A 21,421-nucleotide genomic window follows, 5' to 3' on the forward strand; every position below is an offset into this window, starting at 1 on the left:
CTTTGTGGTAATAGAGCTGATTTCTATAAACAATTCTCCTTTGCCAGTGGGCACAATGCTAAAGTCTGCCATTAGAGGGCACTGCAAGAAAACTGCAAGGCATAGAAGAAGCAGAAAGAGCTGCCTTTTCCCGGTTTCCATGTGCTTTTCATCTTGCTCTTTGGCAGGAGTATGGCAGCTTATCAGAGACTCACTGATAATCACCACCAGGAGGTTTCCTACTCATCACCTCCAGTCCACCAACATCCCAACCACCCTCCGGTAGGCTGAAGACACACTTTTTCCAATGAGATCGGAATCTCAGTCTTGGGGAGAGGGGCTGTTCAACTTTGTTCCTTTCTTGGGTACACTTCCTCAGCCATAGAGATAGTAGCATTTTCTATTCCAATAATCTTTTGCAGTCTCTTACCTTTTTAAAGTATTTAATTATTTTTTACAAGTCAATAATTTTTCATATTAAATTTTCACTGTTAAAATTACTGGTGTGATTTTTGTCCCTAGTTTCCTGACTGGACCCTGCCTGATACAATCCAATTTAGGCATTTTTGTATGTTTGAGAATGGTCATACGTGACATAGAGTCAAAGGGTACAGATTGTTGATTTACAAATAAATCTTTTTGTAGTTCATGCAGTTGATATTTTTATTATGATTTAACTTGAGTTATAATGATTGTTTTAGAGTTTTCCTTCAACTGCCCAAGTTCTTCCTAGTGGAGACTAGCTTATAAAAATGTTTGAGAGTGATGTCAAAAGGGATGATAATGTTAAATAATAATTTAAATAATAATATTAATAGTTAACATTTACTGAATGGTTAGCATTTATCAGCCACTGTTTTAAGTGCTTTACATATATCAATATTAAAAATCCTATCAATTAGTATTAATATCATTTTGACTTTATAAATGAGAGAACCAAGGCATCAATATGACCAATTAAAGTCCAGAGCATAAACCACATTGTCTATCGCTTACCAGATACTGGTGTAAGAAATACCTAGGTGTTTTTGTCAATTGCAAGCTCAATATAAGCCATGAATGTGATACAACACCACAAAGCTAATGAACTCTTAGTTGGCATTAAATGAAGTACAGTGTCTGTAAAAAAGAGGTAATAATTCCGCTGGACTTTCATGTTTGAGACATCATTGGAAATATTTAATTCAGCATGTGCCAGTCCAGTTTTAGGTGACTTTTGACCAACTGTAATGCACACAGATGAAGGAAATTCAGATGGCAAAAAGTCTCAAAAAATGATCCTGTATAAAAAAATGGTGAATTAACGAGGATGTTTGGTCTACGGAAGAAAGGATTTGGGAAAGAAGATGGCCTGTATAAAAAAATGGTTGAATTAATGAGGATGTTTGGTCTATGAAAGAAAGGATTTGGGAAAGAAGATGGCTAACTGTTTAAATATTTGAAAGGCTCTCGTATGGAAGAGAAATTGAATTTATTCATTTTGGCTCCAGAAGGCAGAACAAGTATTAAAGGGTGGTAATTACAAGGAAGAATGTTACTGCTAAACATAACAAAGAAATAGAATAATGAGTTCCAAATACCTTGAGCTTCTAGTAGTTTGGGAAAAGAATAGAATCATAAAATGGAAAATACCATAACAAAGCATTACATGACCTAATGTAACACACAGCCATATGCCATGAGACGAGCCTGAAAACTATTTGTTAGAGGTTTTGTAGAAAAGAGAATTAATGTATTACATAATTCTGGGATATCTTCCAAGTTGAAATTTCATGATTTTATTAAAATCAAATTATATTGTTAAAATGTAACATGTAGATATTCACATAGAGGTTTTGGAAAGCTAGTGACCTGAATTTGGCTCCCTTTCCCTTAGTACCAGTTCCAGTTCAACCAAATTGATGCTGGATTAAAGAGGAAATGAAAATTACACTTTCATATTATCTAGAAAGAAATAAAAAAGAATGATTTTTCCAAAACCTATGGGACACAGTGAAAACTTGACTCAAAAATTTATTGCTTTAGATGCCTTAGTTCTTCAAGAAGAAAGATAAAAAAAGAAAAGAACTCAGTTCTAATCTCATTAGAGAAGAATAACCCAATCAACTGAAGTAAATCAGAAAGAGGAAATTAGTATCAGGTTCAAGTCTGAAAATCCATCAACATAATCTGACACAAAAACAAATTAAAGTAGAAAAATATGATTTTATGAGTAGATGCTAAGGAGGCATTTGATAAATTTAAGAGGCCTTCCTTATAATATGTTTCAAAGTAAAATAGCAATAAGAAAACTAATTAAATGCAAGAGACTATGTAGCAAAAACAAGCAGAGAATGTTATTTTAGCAAAAAAAATTAAACCATTTAAAATTGGGAGGATAGCTTTTATCAGCATTATTATAAAAATATCTTGAAGATTTCATCAAATCTTTATATACCAAACTTTGTCATTCCATTATACACATGTACTTGATTTTTTGAATTGCCCACTTTCCCAAAATATTATAACTTTCCTGTATAAATATGGCTTATTGTTATGGTTTCTATTTTTTCCTACTGATTAACATGCCAATTATTATCCCTAAATTTTGCATCTGTAGAAGAGATAGTGTCTTTTATATTACTACTATTCAGAAGCTTTTTAAATATTCTCATCTCTATTTTACCAGATGAATTTGAAGAGAACCCTTTTGAATTAACAGTGAGTAAAAAATAAAGAACAAAGAATCAAGAGGAACAAAGCCTACGAGAAATATGGGATTATGTAGCAGGCAAATATAAGAATCATCGGCAACCCTGAGGGTGAAGAAGAAAAAGTAGAAGGTCTGGAAAACCTATTTGAGGAATAATTGAGGAAAACTTCCCTGGGCTTGCTAGAGATTTAGTCATCCAGATACAAGAAACTCAACAAACACCTGGGAGATTCATTGCAAAAAGTGCATCACCAAGGCATATGGTCATCAACCGGCCAAAAGTAACATGAAGGAGGAACCCCTACAATCCATGAGGTGAAAACATCAAGTAATTTACAAAGGAAAACCCATGCGTCTAACAGAAGATTTCTTAAGAGAAACCTTACAAGCCAGAAAGGAATGAGTCCTATCTTTAGTCTCCTTAAGCAGAATAACTGCCAGCCAAGATTTTGTATCCTGCACAACTAAGTTTCATAAATGAAGAAGAAATAAAGTCTATCCCAGGCAAACAAATACTAAGGGAATTTGTCACCACTAGACCTGCCCTACAAGAAATGCTTAAAAGTGTTCTACATGTGGAACAGAACAATCAATACTCACCAGTCTAAAAACACCCAAAAGCTAAAACTCACAACTCTTATAAAACAGTAACACAAGGAAGAGAACAAAGCAACTAGGGAACCACCAAAATGATGACCAGAACAGTATCTCACATCTCAGTACTTACATTGAATGATGTAGATTGCCTAAATGGATAAAAAAAAAAACACAACTCAAATATATGCTGTCTCCAAGAAACCCATTTAACTCACAAAAATTGTCATAGACTTAAGGTAAAGGTGTAGAAAAAATAATCCTTGCAAATGGAAACCAAAAGTTAGCAGAGAGAGTTATTCTCATATCAGATGAAATAGACTTTAAATAAACAATGGTAAAAAAAAGACAAAGATAGTCATTATATAATGATAAAAGGATCAATTCAACAGGAAGATGTAACAATCCTAAATATATATGCACCTTACACAGGAGCTCCCAGATTTATGAAACAAATGCTATTAAATTTAAGTAAAGAAATACACAATAATAGCATAATAGCTAGTGCCTTCAACACTCCACTGACAGAACTGAACAGATCATTGAGGTAGAAGATGAAGAAAGAAATACTGGACTTAGGTGGGACTCTAGAACAAAAGAACCTAACAAACATTTACAGAACATTCTACCCCAAAACTATAAAATATGTATTCATCTCATCAGCACATGAGACATTTTCCAAGTTATATCATGTGTTAGACCACAAAACAAGTCTCGACACATTTAGAAAAACTGAAATCATACCATGTATCTTCTCAGACCACAGTGTAATAAAACTAGAAATCAATTCAAAGAGGAATTCTCAAAACTACAAAAATACACAGAAATTAAACAACCTGTTCCTGAACAATCCTTAGGTTACTGATGAAATCAAAACAGAAATAAAAAAATGTTTGAATTAAATGACAAAGGCAATATAAGCTTCCAAATCTCTGGGATACAGTAAAAGCAGTATTAAGGAGCAAATTCATAGACATAAATACTTACATCAAACAGACAGAAAGATCAAAATTAACAACCTAATATCACAAATAAAAGAACTAGAAAAAGAAGAACAAACCAAACCCAAAGCTAGCAGAAGGAAAGAAATAACAAAGATCAGATCAGAACTAAATGAAATACAAACAAAAAAAAAAAAAAGAAAAGAAAACAACATAAAGGATTGACAAAACAAAAAGTTGGTTCTATGAAAAGATAAACCAGATCAACAGACCACTAGATATATTAACCAGAAATGGAAGAGAAATAACCCAAATAAGCTCAGTCAGAAATGTGAGAAGAGGCACTACAACTGATACCACAGAACTATAAAATATCATCTATGAATGCTATGAAAATCTCAGTGTAAACAAACTGGAAAACCTAGAGGAAATTGATAAATTCTTGGAAACAAACAACCTCCAAAGCCTGAATCAGGAAGAAATAGAAATCCTGACTAGACAAATAATGAGTAGTGAGATTGAAACAGTGATAAAACATCTCACAACAACAACAACGAAAACAAACCCTGTTCTAGATGGATTCACCATCTGAATTCTACTAGACCTACAAAGAACTGACAACCATTCTATTGAAACTGTTCCATAACACCAAGAAGGTGGGAACCCTCCCTAACTCATTCTACAAAGCCAGTATCACCTTGACACCAAACCCAGGAAGGAACACAACATAAAACGAAAACTACAGACCAATATTCCTAATGAATATAGATGCAAAACTCCTCAACAAAATACTAGCAAGCTGAATTCAATAGCACAAAAAAGATTATCTGCTACGATCAACTAGGTTTCATCCCAAGGATACAAGGATGGTTCAATAGATACATATCAATCAATGTGATTAAACACATAAACAGAAGTAAAAAGAAAGACCATACGATCGTTTCAATAGATGCAGGAAAAGCATTTAATAAAATCCAGCACTCTTTCTTGATAAAAACCCTCAAAAAATAGGCATAGAAGGAATATACCTCAAAATAATAAAAGGCCATATATGACATACAGCCAACATCATACTGAAAGGGGAAATTTGAAAGCATTCCCTTAAGAACTGGAACAAGTGTGCCCACTGTCACTGCTTCTATTCAACACAACACTGGAAGTCCTAGCTAGAGCAATCAGGAAAGAGAAGAATAAAGTTTATCCAAATTGAGAAAGAGGAGGCAAACTATCCCTGTTAGCTGGCCATGTGATCCTGTATCTAGAAAACCCAGAAGACACCACCAAAAGACTCCTAGAATTAATGAATAAATTCTGCAAAGTCTCAAGTTACAAAATCAATGTACACCAGTAAGTAGCATTTCTATATACTAATAACAGTAAAACTGAGAGTCAGTTCAAGAACACAACACCATTTATAATAGCTGCAAAGAAAATAAAATACCTAGGAATATACTTAATCAAGAAGGTGAAAGATCTCTAGAAGGAGAACTACAAAGCACTGATGAAAGAAATCATAGATGACACAAACAAATGGAAAAATATCCCATGCTCACACAGTGGAAGAATCAACATTGTTAAAATGTCTGTATGGCCCCAAATGATTTAAAGATTCAATGTAATTCCCATCAAAATACCAACATTTTTCACAGATCTAGAAAAAATAGTCTTAAGCTCCATATGGAACCAAAAAAGCCAAAATAACCAAAGCAATCTTAAGCAAAAGGAACAAATCTGGAGGCACACATTATTTGACTTCAAATTATACTGCAAGGCTATAGTAATTAAAATAGCATGGTACTGGTATAAAAGTAGAGACATAGACCAATGTAACAGAATAGAGAACCCAGAAATAAAATCACATAGCTACAACCAACTGATTTTCAACAAAGCACACAAAACATACATTGGGGAAAGGATGCTCTATTCAATATATGGTGCTGGGAAATTTGGATGTCCACATGCAGGAGAATGAAATAGGATATTTATTTTTCACCATGTACAAACATTAACTCAAGATGGATTAAGGCATAAACGTAAGACTTGAAACCATAAAAATTCTGAAAAACCCCATAGGAAAAATTCTTCTAGACATTGTCCTAGGGAGACAAAGAATTTGTGACTAAGACCCCAAAGGCAAATACAGCAACATCAAAAATAAATAAATGGGATTTAATTAAATTAAAAAGCTTCTGCACAGCAAAGGAAAATAATCAACAGAGGAAACAGACAATCTACAAATGGGAGAAAATATTCACAAACTATACCTACAAAAAAGGGCTAATGTCTAGAGTCTACACAGAACTCAAACAATTCAGTAAGAAAGAAATGAATAACCCCATCAAAAAGTAGGCAAAAGACACGAACAGAATTTTTTCAAAAGAAGATATACAGATGGCCAACAGACATACAAGAAAAAAATGCTCAACATCACTAATCATCAGGGAAATGCAAATTAAAACCACAATGAGATATCACCTTACCCCAGTCAGAATGGCCATTATTAAAAAAATCAAAAAATAATAGATGTTGGCAATGGATGTGGTGAAAAAGGAATGCTTATACACTGTTGGTGGGACTGCACATTGGTACAACCTCTACAGAAAACAGTATGGAGATTCCTCAAAGAACTAAAAGTCAACCTATCATTCAATCCAGCAATCCCGCTACTGGGTATCTGCCCAATGGAAAAGAAGTCATTATATCAAAAAGACACCTACACTGGAATGTTTACTGTAGCACAATTCACAATTGCAAAGATATGGAATCAACTTAAGTGCCCATCAATTGATCAGTGGTAAAGAAAATGTGATATATATATCTCTCCATATATATACACCATTAATTATATTAATTAATATAACCTATTAATTAATATTAATATATGTGTACATACACACATAAATATGTACACATAGACACACATACCATGGAGTACTACTCATCTATAAAAAGGAATGCAAGAATGTCATTTGCAGCAACTTGGATGGAACTAAAGAACATTGCCCTATGTGAAGTATCTCAGGAATGGAAAACAAACACCACATGTTCTCACTAATAAGTGGGAGCTAAATGATGGGTACATATGGGCATAAAGTGGTATGAAGGACATTGGAAACTAAGAAGGGAGGAGGGTGCAAGGGGGGTGAGGCATGAAAACTTACCTATTGGGCACAACACACACTATTCTGGTGATCGGCACACTAAAAGCCCTGACTTCAGCATTATACCATTGATCCATGTAAGAAGAACATTTGTACCCCCTAATACTTTGACATAAAAATTGTGAAAAAAAATAAAGTACATCAGGATAAAATAATAAAGAAAAAAAGAAAGAAGAATCAGGGAATAGGAGGAGGAGAGAGGAAAAGCAAAAGAGGAAAGAGAAACAAGAGGGGTAAAAAGGGGAGACAGAAGTTGAAGAAAGGTTGAAACATATTTCCGGTCTCCCTTGATGTGGTCATTATTTAATATTTCAGTTACGTCATCCAGTCTTGCTTCTAAGATACCTTTGGTCCAGCCAAATGGTGGTGCTAAGCCATTCCTAAACAGAAACTAAACCTGCCTGACTTAGTGTGCCATCACACAATAGTCTCACAACTTTTTATTTACCATTCTTTTAAGAGTTAAAATAATGCCTTATATTACAGATATCTGTTTATTTTTACCTCCTTCAGCAGATTAGAGTTCCCAAGCAATGCCTTGTTTTACAGATCCCAGCTTATTTGTCTTATCCCCTTCATTAGATTACAACCTTCTTGAAGGCAAAGATGTAGTCTTATTCAAGGCTTCCCAACTTACTGTGGTGAAGGACTAGGTTTTTATTTTAAAAATTTCCAGTCCATCACAGTCTGATACTTTTGTACAAAAGTACATACTTAGATGTCACAGCAGTATCAAAATGCTATAAAAGCTTTTAAATACTTTTACTTTCTATACTTATCTAGTCACGAAATGGTAAAAAAACACCAATTCACTGATTGGCACTGTTTTACTGAATCCACTATTAGAAGCACCATTCTATACATGTTTGCATCTTGCTTTGCACATGCCAATATTACTTAAGCAGAATTTTGCACTGAATGAATCCTATAAAAATATAACTGAACTGATATTAAAAAATAACAATAACGATTCTGGAAATGAAGTCTCAATTAGAATGAAATGTCATCATAATATCCATTTCTTGTTTTTAACCTCTGGTTTGTACTTTGGAGGGTTAACTGTTAGGCAATTAGCAAGTGCTCTCAAAAATAATGTGAATTACAGAATTTTTAAAACATATTTGATATTTAAGTCTAAATAATTTTGGTACCACCCTTCACATGACATTGTCAAAGATAAACGTCTAGATAATTTACTAAATTCTCCAGCAATAATAATTTATTTGGTGTTGTGATTTTGAAACGTGGAAGGAAAGCTCAATATTTAATCACAGTAATGGGAAACTATCTCTGTCTAGTAGGCTAGTTTGCAATAGCAGCTGACATTGTTATCACATAATATTTTACACATACACATTGCCCTTCAAATAATGAATTGATGCACTTAATAAAATTGGACAGCTTTTCTTTGCACAAAGGGCAGCAATGCTATCAAATCCTTTCTCAAGAGCTTCAAGCTCAACCCTGGCAACTTAAGAAAATTAGGAATGAATGCTTTGATTTATTGGGCAGCCCCGTGATCTCTGACTTGGTGGCCTTTTACAGGAATTTGGAGTACTTAGCTTGCCACAGGTCTACTGAGATTAATGTGGATAATCAAAGGTGTATGATTTACAGAACATATATTTGAAATAATTTCTCTAGAGAGCCTCACATTTTACAAGACTTTCAAGATTTTTAGTATCCAATTGGGCTATAACATATACTTCATTGAAATACCACCTGCATGATGTGATAATTTAACCAGTATCTGGAAGAAATGTCTCATCAAGTGTTTCATCTTTTATATGCTTTTCATCGAAGCTGAGGGAAACTGTAGTTGAGGGTTGCCTACCTTCACATCAAACCACAGGCACATTATTTTATTTTGAAGTTGAATGTGGCCTGCACCTTCTAATGGTACATTTTGAATGATTTTGTAAAATTTTTACCAAGGAAATAATAAGATTTCTAAAAACATGAAACATTTGAGGCTTGACTTTTCATTTTAATATCTACCTTAGTTGGTATGCTAAGATATAGCCACTTGATGCATCTTTTTTCCTGATAAGCTCTTAAAAGTGTAAGTGATGCCTGGCTTTTCCTAATAGCTGGCAGCTATTGATTACACTGTGATAACTGATTTATTCTACAGAGTTAAGTAGAAAATCCCTTTGAATCAAAAAGTATTTCTGTACTTTGAAAATGTCATTAAAAGTGTTGAAAAGGTCACATTTTGAGATTGATGAAATAAAGATAAGTCATTCCTGGCTGAGTGAACAGAATGTAATTGGGAAGTGAGGATTTAAAACTTTTGCTAGCATTTTTATAATGTGAATCTGGGATTCTAATGCCTCCAAAAGCAATAAATAACTTTTTATGTACATGATTATTTTCCTGAATAATTATGGTTATTATTTAGACTTTTGTGATGATTCAAGTGCATGTGAAACTCAGAAGACAGCATGAAGTGTTAGGATGCATGAAATTTCCAGCTCTTTAAGCAAAAGCCCCAGACTGGGCTCCATTCCAAAATGACTACCAATATTTTGTGTGTCCTTATGGAGATGTCATCATGTTTCTGTATCTCAGTTTTCCAGTATTAAAGCAATAATGATATTTATTTTGTCTTTATGAGAATCATTAAAGATTCATTGAACAACAAAAAATAAAGGACAATCAGTACTTTGAACCTTCTAAGATAAGTGTTGTTTATATAGCCAGGAAATTATTTGGATAATCAAGTATGATTCAACTGGAAATTCAGCTTTTGATATATTTCATGGAGTTAAAAAAGGAAATGTATCCCCTTCAAGTAAGCTTAATTAGTTTTCTTTGAGATGGATTGAAGGTAGTCAAATGAATGAAATCAAAATACCTTATTTATTTTGCTTTCTTATTTCTACTTGAGGGAGTGTTTTCAGGACTGATTTTAAAAGTATATGGGACTAAGATCTTATTTTAAATGGAATCAATAACACTCTCATCATGTAGTATTTCTATATATGACATCTAAATAATCTTAGCCACCATTTCTATTTTATTCATATATGCATTCAATAAATATAGCTTTCATCAGTCAGACTATATGATTACCATTTCCAATGTGGCTTGACACTTTTAAAAACCTCATGTTCCTTGAAAACAGTGGCTGGTAGCAATAAGAAAACACTGGTAGTTGTGTAAATTAATACACTTCTCAAAGCTTTGTTTGTTTTAAATTTGATTCTATACAATCTCTTAAGATTAGTTCTTCTCATGAGTGAGACCTTATGTATGCTAGGTTTACTCATTCATTTTCTTATGTATGGGTATTTGATGTCTACAAATCAGTTTGGCTAATTTAGATTTGTGTGATATAAAGTGATCATAAATCGTCCATAGATTTTAAAGGACTTCTCATAAGACTTGCCTTTTTAAAATAATTAAATGGTGAGGATTGCTACAGCCAAGATTTTAGGGGGTACAGTTAGATTATTTAGTCAATATTATTTAAGTTACAATTTTAACATTTTATCGTAGATAGACACATAGCCTACATGACATCAGATTTGTTATTGGGTTGAATAAATTTAATGTTTAATGGGTTCTCTCTCCCTCTCTCTCTCTTCTTTTTGTCTTTCTCTTTATCTACCTATAATAATAGATCAATTTTTAAATGCCTTCATTTATTATGATAAAAGATCTCATCCAAAAATTTTTTTGGGGGGAAGTTGTCTATAATACATAATGATACCAATTTTCAAAGTAAAACTGACATGAATTGTGACATTTGGCTTAATGTGACACTTTATTATATGAACAAATTAGATAGTGGTAGAAGTGCTGATAACACTCTTTTTGAAATATCATCAGCTATAAAGTACTGCACCACTGCTTTCTTTATAAGCAGAACTTAAATAAATCTATTTAATGATCCTATGCATTTTCTTCCCTCCATGTAACACTACACTCCTGCCTGCTATAATCTGCAATTACTTCCTTTTCCCTGAGGAGAACATTTCACTGAAGAAATAAAAGCCATTTCCGTCACAATCAGCCCCTCTGTTTCCTAAGACTTTTTTTTTTAATTGTAAGGACCAAAGAAGGCTCTTTTTGATGACTCTACTGTATTTTATTATAAGAGTAATGAGTTCCTGCTTTTTAAAAATGCATTCTGGAGCCCATGCGTTCAAGACACAACTGTCAAAATATGCACATACATGATTGATTACCCAATTTATTGGTGATATTGTATACGCCATCATAGTGCAGTTTAAATGATTCTGACAAGTACAGAAGAGTGTCATTGGCAGGTGCAGAAATAAATGATGGGTTTAAGCTTTCAGATGTTTTTACAACATTTCACTGAGTGGCAGGTTGATAAATTAAAATTACAGTTGTAGCATGAGGCCTGAAAGCACAACTGCTTTAGATTACAAAAATAGTGCTGTGGAAACTTTGTGTGCTCTCCAGAGAAGTAGCCTGGAGGGCCTTGGGAAAAAATGTAGCAAGTGCAGTTGCTAAAGAAATCATTAATTTTGTGGTAGCACTGTCTGAGTCTAATAAAACAAAAAAATAGATTTTTAGAAGAAGAAAATTGGCTTTATCCCCTTATCCCTTATTCCCTGGAGATGTAGAGAAAATTGAAACCGCACTAGCAAAAGACAGGCATTGAATTGGCCATTAGTAATTCCATGATGTCCGATGGGCCTATTTAAAGCTTAAGGACAGTTTCTTGTTAACCTTCCCTTAGTTTCAACACTGCACCTAGATTTTAGCTTGTCATGCTGTTACCATGGTCCCACCCACTCAAGTTGAGAAACCTCAAAGACATCACTCAATCAGTCACTGATTCTGATATTCTTAAAGAAAATGATATTTCGTCTGCTATTTCCTTTGCATCCTTATTTCATTCTAGTCAAGTCCTGCATTTTTCAAGTTATGCCTAAACTACTTCAAGAGCTTTCTAAATGGCGCTATGACCTCACTTTGGATAACATCACTTTCTAGTTAAAAACAAAACAGACAAGCAAATAAACATACATCATCCAGTGACTCCACTTCACCAACAGAATGATTAGTAACCTCCTTACATTAGTATAATTTCTCAATACATACTCTCCCGTAACTTGCCTATCTTACCTTCCTCATGTTTTTTCCTGGATTTCCAAACTTGCTAGACTGGCTATAGTGCCTTCTCTCTGCTGCCACTCACCCAATCCTTTTTCCCAGGAATGCCATTTTAATACCACTCTACTGAATTCTTACCTTACCTTTCAGATCCTGCTTTTGTCTTTAAAATTTTCCTGATGATCTGGCTAATTTCTTAACTTTTCATTTCCTAAATTAAGGCAACCTCTTAAGTCCTAAATGATTGGTAGACAACTATCACTTGATAGCATTCATATAATTTTCCTTTTGTTTAATACTCTACTACCAACCATCCCTAAATTAGTATTGCTTTCCCTTTTCCATGCTCCTATTGTTAAAGTTTTTAATATGGTACTGTATAATTTTTATCAATCTATGTACATTCTGGAATTGTCTTCCTGTCTTCATGCTGCTGTTTTATTTTCTTGTCTATCTTCCTCAAAGATCTCCTCCAGTAAGGCAGTCCTTCACTCCCGGGCTGATTTCACTGTCTTCTGAACTTAGAACTCAATTCCGTTATCATCTTTCTAAAATATTTAGGCTTTGGATTCAATTTGTCAAAATTTCTGTGATTCAGTAGAACTTATCTCTTTGGAAAAGATTTATAATATAATTTAATTATTGAATAGAATATTAATAATAATTGGTATTTATTTCTTATTTACTATGTGTTAGGTACTGTTGCAAGCACTTTGAGCTTATTCGTAACAGCCGTAAGAGTTAGTTACTACCTTAGGTGAGAAAATGGAAGCTCAGAAAAGTTAAACAAATTACCCAAGCCACTTATATAGGAAGTGACAGAATGAGATTTAAACCAAGAAAATCCAATTAAAGAATTCAGGCTCTTAAAGCAGGTGGCTAATAGTATAATAATGTACAGCATCTGTTACTAAACACAAGGTCTGCTAAAAAACCTGAATAAAAGGAAAATAGTATGAATCTTTAACTTAGGAAGAATGTCAAGGCTTAATAGCATCTTCACAACAGCGGAAGTATGCTGAAGATTCAAATTCAGTTTCAAGATAGAAAGAAAAGGGGGAAAATATCCCCCAAGGAAAACGATTTCACAAAATATAGCTGTTCACATTTATGAGGGTCAGTTTTTAGATGCAGGGCACCTGTTTACTCCCTCTTATTTGGACTTAGCAGAACAGATCCCATACATACTAAGGGACTTAAGAGATCCAGGCTTGGCTGGGCCATGATCAGCTCATCACAGAGCCAATGCCACAGTACAGATAAATACAATAATTCTGGTATTTTTATCCTCAGTATATTCTTGAAAATCTCCCAAACTGGCAGATAATATATTCTGAGAGATATAAATATAATTTTTTAAATTGTTCTGAGTTGTTTAAGCTATTCTGATAAAGTGAAAAAAATCTGAAACAATTTTTACCCATAATCATCCTCATAATAAAGCTACTCATGAAAAAAACTCATCAACTGAGAAACTGGTATAAATCAAAGTTTCAATTTCAAAATACAGCTGATTCATATTAAAGTCTTCTTTTAAAAAGGCCAACTTCATGTGGAAGAGGTAAGAAGAAATAATTCACATGGATATTTTCCTTTGGTGTCTCGTAAAAGTGGCTCAGCATCTGCACGGTGTCAACAGTCAGCATTGCACTTGAAGAGACCTCACGCACTGCATTGACATGTCCTTTACCATGGGAATCTCAAACTTCACACGAAGGATCTTTGTTTCCCTCTCATCTATATTTTTCATTAAAAAGTTGTAAAAAATCTTTTTCGAGGCAAGATTGCTTTTAAACTAAGATTTATATCTTAGAATCTTAATTGAGAAGATCACTCTGTCCTTATGCACTTTTCTAAATGCAAACATGATGCCTGTTTTCCTCTAGCTTATTTCCAAAGTCAGAATCTATCTGATGCCACCTAAAAGGAAGCGTTTGCCAGCAATTTTATTAATTGCACTAAAAGGTAATGTTTCAAGGTTGATTAGAATATCGACAATTTAGTACTCATTTAGTCCCCAAGCTTAAGCTCTGCATTAAAAAAAAGATGTTGCTTAATATTTTTTTTTGTTAGGTGGGCAAGAATTTTAGTGTTTAAATTTCTTTTATAAGTTTATTTTATTTACAATTATATAAACATATTTAACATTATGCATTTATACAGTTAACTATATTTAGAATGATTTGAAGTAGAAAATTAGTTATTAAAATTTAATAAATATTGAATATTTAAGTTATATTATTTACTATTTTAAAATTTAAAATGCAGTACAATCCCAGCCTTAGGTCTAGAATGACATCAGAATGAGTTTTTATGCACCTTAGCACAGGCAGTGTGGTGACTTTGGTGGCACACATGCTGGGGTCATTGCATCTAGCGTGTTCTCTGATGGGTGAACTCCAAGACGATTCTAGTCTCTACCCCATGCATTCAGAACAGGAAGGGACTGTGAGACGTTATATTTCAAAGATTTTTCTGTGGAGATTCCACAATTCCCTGATCTTTCTCAGTACACAAATATTTTCTTGTGTGTAACTTTCTTTGACAGTTTTTTCCCATTGCTATATTCAGATTGAGTTTATGTTGTGACACTTTAAAATTTTATCTCCAAATTAGTGTAGTATATTTATCCAGGGGATAATTTGGCTCCCTAATTTATATTAAGAAGACATGAACACTAAAAACATATCAATATGTATATTTTAAAGATATAAGTGACAATTAGTAGTGTTCCTCATTAAATTCTGAAAGAATATCTGTACTCCTCTTGCTTGGAGTTTATTTCATCACAATTTTTATTTTTTTCCCCCCATTAGAAAAGCTTCTTTTGATTTCCACATGTAACTCAAAGCACTGCCTATAAAAATAGAGCATTATTCTTTGAAATATTTTAGAGTTCTCTGATTGACTTCTTAGAGTATTATACATGAATATTCCTTCAAGAATTGTAATGATAGCTAACACTTATGCACAATTCCTATGTGCAGACCACTGCTAAATGCTTGATCAAAATTATTTCGTTTAATCTCCACCTCACAAATAAGAACCTGAAGCTTGGGAGTTTAAGTAATTGCCTAAACTGATACAGCTAACTTCTAAGTGTTAGAGCCTATGAGGGTGAAAGCAAGTTTTTGAAGTATTATACATATTAACAAATGCTTTAAGACACTGGCAAGCAATGGACTGAAGTATGCAGTATTTAGCAGTGATTTATTCATGCATATAACTCACACATTTTTATTGAACATAGAATTAAACTTAATGTAAGTGAGGTGTGTGGGGGACAAACTCAATGTTATATACTCGTGTCAACTGATACTATGCATTTATTTCCTTTGGCATATGACTATGGATTAAAGGTCACCAACTTGAATAATGGTTCTTATACTAGATTGCCTGGTGCTTGATGGGCTTATATATGTTCATTACTTCACTTTCACCCCATCTTTTTACTGAGCAGGGCAGGAGAGAGATTCGTATATACTTTTGGACAATTTTATTTAAAATCATTTTCCTGAAGGGAAATGGAAAAATTCAGCTAAAAATTAAAATATCTATGAGGCAGAACCATTTGGGTTGCATGTTTCACCCCACTTTACTTTTAACACATATATAAAGAACAGCAATCTGTTATTAGTGCCATGCCAATTTCCCCACTTTGAGCATTTGCTGAGTTATACGTTATTCTTTCTCGGAAAGTTTTTCTCAGGGAAAAACTGAGTGCTAAACTCCTGATAAGTTGCAAACAAAGATTACTTAGGGTCTGCCCTTGTAAAACAGAGGCGTGCAATAAAAAATGGATTTCATCTCAAAGTAGTCAGGAGAACAGGAAAGGCTGCAGAGAAACTGCATTAAGTGAGGCATGAAGAGAAGCTATTTCAGCCCCCTTGACTTGAGGGCAGATACATATGCATTCAAAATAAAAGATTTCTTTGGGTTTAGAGATTTTTAACAATAGGAGCTGATGATGAATGTAGGAAAAAAAGCATGCTTTAATGATTTTTTTGGGGTCAGACCAACCTGGCCTTTCATTTTTCATGAAGTCCTCCAATAAATGCATATACTCCATTTTTCTATTCCACCTTTCCTAACAATTATTTTGATTTCCAGGATTCAAATGGCTTTCTGAAATGCTATTATGGGGAATAGAAAGGAATGGGGAACCATGTTGCTCAATGAGTGATAGAAATATTCAGGGGATGTGAACAAAATAATAAAATAAAACTGATCTGATCATTTAAAAACCTAACCCCATACCGTGTTTCTGGTCATTAAGCACGAATATCGTGGCTGCCTATATGTGATTTTTTTTTTTCTCATCAAATATAGCATAGTTTTCTGTAAGCTAGAGATCACAACTTCCAACACTTCTGACACTTTACAACATCAACCATAATACCACACATGTAAAAACTCCTTCATAAGACATTTTAATATATTTGTCAAAGGATTATTTGACAGATCAGATGCAAACAATGTTGCTTCTTATTAATTAGGTATAAATGCCTGAAAATAGTACACATGTATTCTTGTCAACAACATACTATACTTAAGACCTGTATTGTGACTCAGAAGGGCACCCATCAGAGGAGGCAAACATTAGTCTTACCTAACTCTGCCTCGGGTTTCCTCGGCTTTGTGTGTAGAGAAGCAGTCAATGTGAGTAAATTGTAGAAATGAAAGTGAAATGAAAGAGGAGAGGAGACAGATACAGATTGTGAAGGCAGATTTACAGAAGGCAGGTGAAAAGTCACTGAGTAGAGTAGATTGCAAAGAAACAGAGTACAAAAGTTGGTAGACAGACTAGAAATAGTGAACTTATGGCTTAGAGGAACTTTCAAGACCAATCTGAGCATATTTTTACATGATGAGAATATGGATAATCACTGTGTACCTGGTTTAGCTCTTATGGAAGATACAGGGTTTCATATATGTTTGTTAGCTGAATTTCTGAGGTCATAGTATAGCCTAGGGACCATTTAGTTAAGTCCTTATAAAACATAGATAGAAATGAGGCATGCAATGATATTTTATGATTTTGAATATGGGGTTAAATGACTGGAAATGCCATCTCAGAAGCCCTTTTTGGCCGGGCGCGGTGGCTCACGCCTGTAATCCTAGAACTCTGGGAGGCCGAGGCGGGTGGATCGCTCGAGGTCAGGAGTTCGAGACCAGCCTGAGCGAGACCCCGTCTCTACTAAAAATAGAAAGAAATTATATGGACAACTAAAATATATATATACAAAAAATTAGCCGGGCATGGTGGCGCATGCCTGTAGTCCCAGCTACTCGGGAGGCTGAGGCAGTAGGATCGCTTAAGCCCGGGAGTTTGAGGTTGCTGTGAGCTAGGCTGACGCCACGGCACTCACTCTAGCCCGGGCAACAAAGCGAGACTCTGTCTCAAAAAAAAAAAAAAAAAAAAAAAAAAAAAAAAAAAAGGCCCTTTTTAATTTGAACTGAAAACTTACTACTTAAAATATTTGGATATACTCACCCAACAGACAGGAAAGGCTCCTTTGATTCAAGTCTATGAAAAAACATGAATATTTTATTTTAATATAACAATTTAATGTACATTCAAAAATTGCTTTTACATGAACCTGACAGAATTATTATACCAGTTTGAATGAAAACACATAATTTAGCACCAGTAAAAATCTATAAATAATATATTAAGACCTAATTTGGACTAATTCAAATTCTGGCTGGATTAATGCAGAGGCTAGTAAAATGAGAGCACCTTGGAATGGGAACATAGCATTTAAATGATACATTAAGATGATAATAGTGTTAGCCTAATTCTGATTTGCACTGCCTATATCTACTCATTTATTTTATTCATGGTAATTTGTAGAAGTTTCTACATATTTATTTGTGGCGGTTGTAATAATGAAGAAATGTATAATGTGTTTGGTTACATATTAGCTGAATAATTGATTTCCAGGGTAAATATTGTGTTATAAAGCAACATGCCATACATATAGACTGGCAGTAGCACCCCTTGGAGTGGGGGTAGTGTCGGTCACAGATTAGGGTCCTTCTGCCTCCTCTGTGTCTCCTAAGAACTGGGTATTTTCTGGACCTTCTAATATATCAAAGTGAAAGTCCAATCCTGGAGGTTCTGGTTAGTTGTGATATCTTGAGAAAGCCACCAAAAAAAACTTCTGTAGCTTATTTTCCTCATTATAAAATGGGCCAAGATTGCGACTAGTGAATTTTCTAATTTTATAAATTAACTTTCTATTCCTTACAAAATTTAAATAGATCAGAAAAGGATCCACTTCTAAATATTTCCTGATTAATAATTAAGGAGACCCATTGATAATTGTATATTGGCCACATTATTTTCATCATAGGTCTCTTAAGATACAAATATGTATGAAATGTAGGCAAATTAATGATATTTTAAACTAAATCCTGTTGTTTACAATTTTTAAGAAGCTTTCATATTTTAACTTATTTCATTTATATATAGTTATATGAAATGGTAGGAAATTAATTTGGCAACATTTACTGAGCACCAGCTGACAACTTTTGCATATTGAAGTGGACAATTGAAATGATGTCTTAGAATTAGACTAAAAAGCTAACTTTTATTTGAATCTAAACAATGAAGACAATGATCTCTTTTTTATCTCTATTACATTCTGTGTATGTAAAATAATAACTTGTTAGAAATATGTCTTGGTGCACTTCTAGGCAGAACTTGCATGAGACTGCTACATGCCTTGCTGCCTTGGGGAGATGATCATAGCACAAAGGTGACCCTTTTAGGGAGCCAGTGCCCTAGCCATTCCCCTGGACAGCTACAGGTATAGATGAAGCAGATACAATTAATAGATAGTGCTAAGTGTTTGGAGGAGTGTATCTATGTAAACTTTCCTTTTCTGAATTCCAATATTATGTATATCTTTACCTGCAGATACAATGTCTTATTGTGTTTATTTATTTTTCTCATATGTTGTGATACAGATAAGCAAACAGAACTAGGGGGGAAAGTTGAAGATAAATAATGAAAAATATTTAGGTATATTTGCTTTATAGGACATGACAAATGCCAAGTGAGCAAAAGGAAATCAGCTTGAAGAAATGAGAGGGATTCCATAGAATATGATGGCAGAGACTGCTTATTTATTGGGACCATCAACATCATGATGATACCATTTCACCCTTGTCTTTCATCTGATAACACTTCACACATATATAACATGTGGGTATTAATGAGGTCCCTTCTCTCTGCTGCACCTGCCAATAATTTCAGCCTAACATTTATGGGACTTCAGTGTGCGTGTGTGATCTGCTTGTGTGAAGTGCTGCCCTCCAGCCTCGTAAGTTCCCTGTTTCCCACTCCCTACACTGTCCCTTGCCTCTCACTGCTGTGTGCTTCTTAGTGGCACTGAATAAGATAGTGAGAGCATTCACAAACATCCTGTATCTTTTTCCTCTCTCTTTTTCAGCCTCCACGTCTCATTAATTACCAAGTCCTGTCAATTTTTCCTTTGTGACTCTCACATTCCCACCTGTGCTCCATTCCCAGGCTGGTTCTCACTACTTACTCCAGCCTCACCGGTCTCTCCAAAGAGACCCAACTTTACACACTGCTCGCACACTAAGCTTCCTTCAATGCTGCCGCTCACACGCTTTAAGAACTGCACTATACCGCTTTCCTTAAGGGTATCACATAAACAAGTAGAATAAAAGCAAAGCCCACCACTTTTGCCTTTCCCTCTGCAATTACCAAAGTGCTGACTTCAGACTGTGTTTGAAGTAGAATTGATTGATTGATTTTTTTCTTTTTTCCTAAGGTTTCAGACAAGCAGCTGTTGGATTGGAGCATATAGGACGTATGTTGCCCCGCTGACTCCAGTGGTTCATATGGTTAGTCTGACTCGCTAGTTGTTCCCTTCTTTTCTCGCTACTTCATTCAACACTGCAATGATTTCCTTCCAAATGATGAATAGAAAGAAGACTTCAGAGGAGAACTTGCAAAATGATGCTAGGTTGAGAGTTCTGACTGATGTTCTACAGACCAAGGGTTTGCAAATTCTGGCCTGTAGGCCAAGCTCTGCTTGCCATCTGATTGTGTACAACCCCATGCTAAGAATGGTTTTGATATTTTTAAATGCTTGGAAAATATCAAAAGAAGAGTACTATTTTGTGATGCATTAAAATTGCATGAAATTCAAATTTCAGTGTCCTAAATAAAGCTTATCGGAACACAGCCATGTCACTTCATTTACATATTGTTTAAAGCTGCTTTTGTGCTACAGCAAGTTGAATATTTATGGCAGAGAGTGTATGTCCACAATCCTAATATATTTACTATATGGCCGTTACAGAAAAAATGTGCCAACATGTGAGATATTAATATAATTATCTTGTTGGAAGAAACTGGAAATAACCTCTCAAAATAGGCACTCTTTACTGTTAATACATATCAAGAAATTCTTCCATATTTAGAAATTCTGAATAATATGATTTTTTTCTCTACATCACCATTTCAGCCTCTGATCCTACTGATATATTCCCCTAAAATGCTGTTTTTATGTCACCATATTTCTTGACAATTAAAAAAACCCTAAGATGGTACTCAAACTTTTAAGCTCTTCACAAACATGCCTGCACCAGATTTCCACATTTACTCTTTACCACTTCTCCTACTAAACCTTTATTCTAGGAGAATTACTCATTTTCAGCCAGACATATCTAGGTTAGCTTTGCTTTGGTACATTTGAGCATTCCATACCAGAGTACTGTCCTTTCCTTTTTTTCCCTATGCATGATCTATTTATCTTTTAAATGTATCTCAATCTAACTCCTTGATAAAGCCAGTCCTGACATCTTCATCTTACAGGGATAAGCCTGACTCTGAGCTAATCCTTATTATCTTCATCACTATGATATATTATCAGAACAATAGTCTCCAATTAAAAAGCAAACTTACAGTCTTGTTAACACTGGTA

The 21,421-nt window shown here is 34.2% G+C and overlaps 1 protein-coding gene across 28 annotated transcripts in view; it reads right to left on the reverse strand.

The window, feature by feature from the left end:
• Positions 1-21,421, reverse strand: part of RALYL (RALY RNA binding protein like) — a 652,666-nt gene that overhangs the window by 95,095 nt on the left and 536,150 nt on the right. For 18 of the 28 annotated variants that reach the window (XM_069466280.1, XM_069466288.1, XM_069466300.1 and 15 more), the window contains one exon: positions 17,953-17,985. The exons of the other annotated variants lie outside the window; for them this stretch is intronic. In XM_069466280.1, the coding sequence (XP_069322381.1) occupies positions 17,953-17,985 (33 nt within the window). The remainder of the gene's footprint in view (positions 1-17,952; positions 17,986-21,421) is intronic. 28 annotated transcript variants of the gene reach the window in all.

Source organism: Eulemur rufifrons, chromosome 3, assembly GCF_041146395.1.
Source record: "Eulemur rufifrons isolate Redbay chromosome 3, OSU_ERuf_1, whole genome shotgun sequence".
NCBI classification, from domain to species: domain Eukaryota; kingdom Metazoa; phylum Chordata; class Mammalia; order Primates; family Lemuridae; genus Eulemur; species Eulemur rufifrons.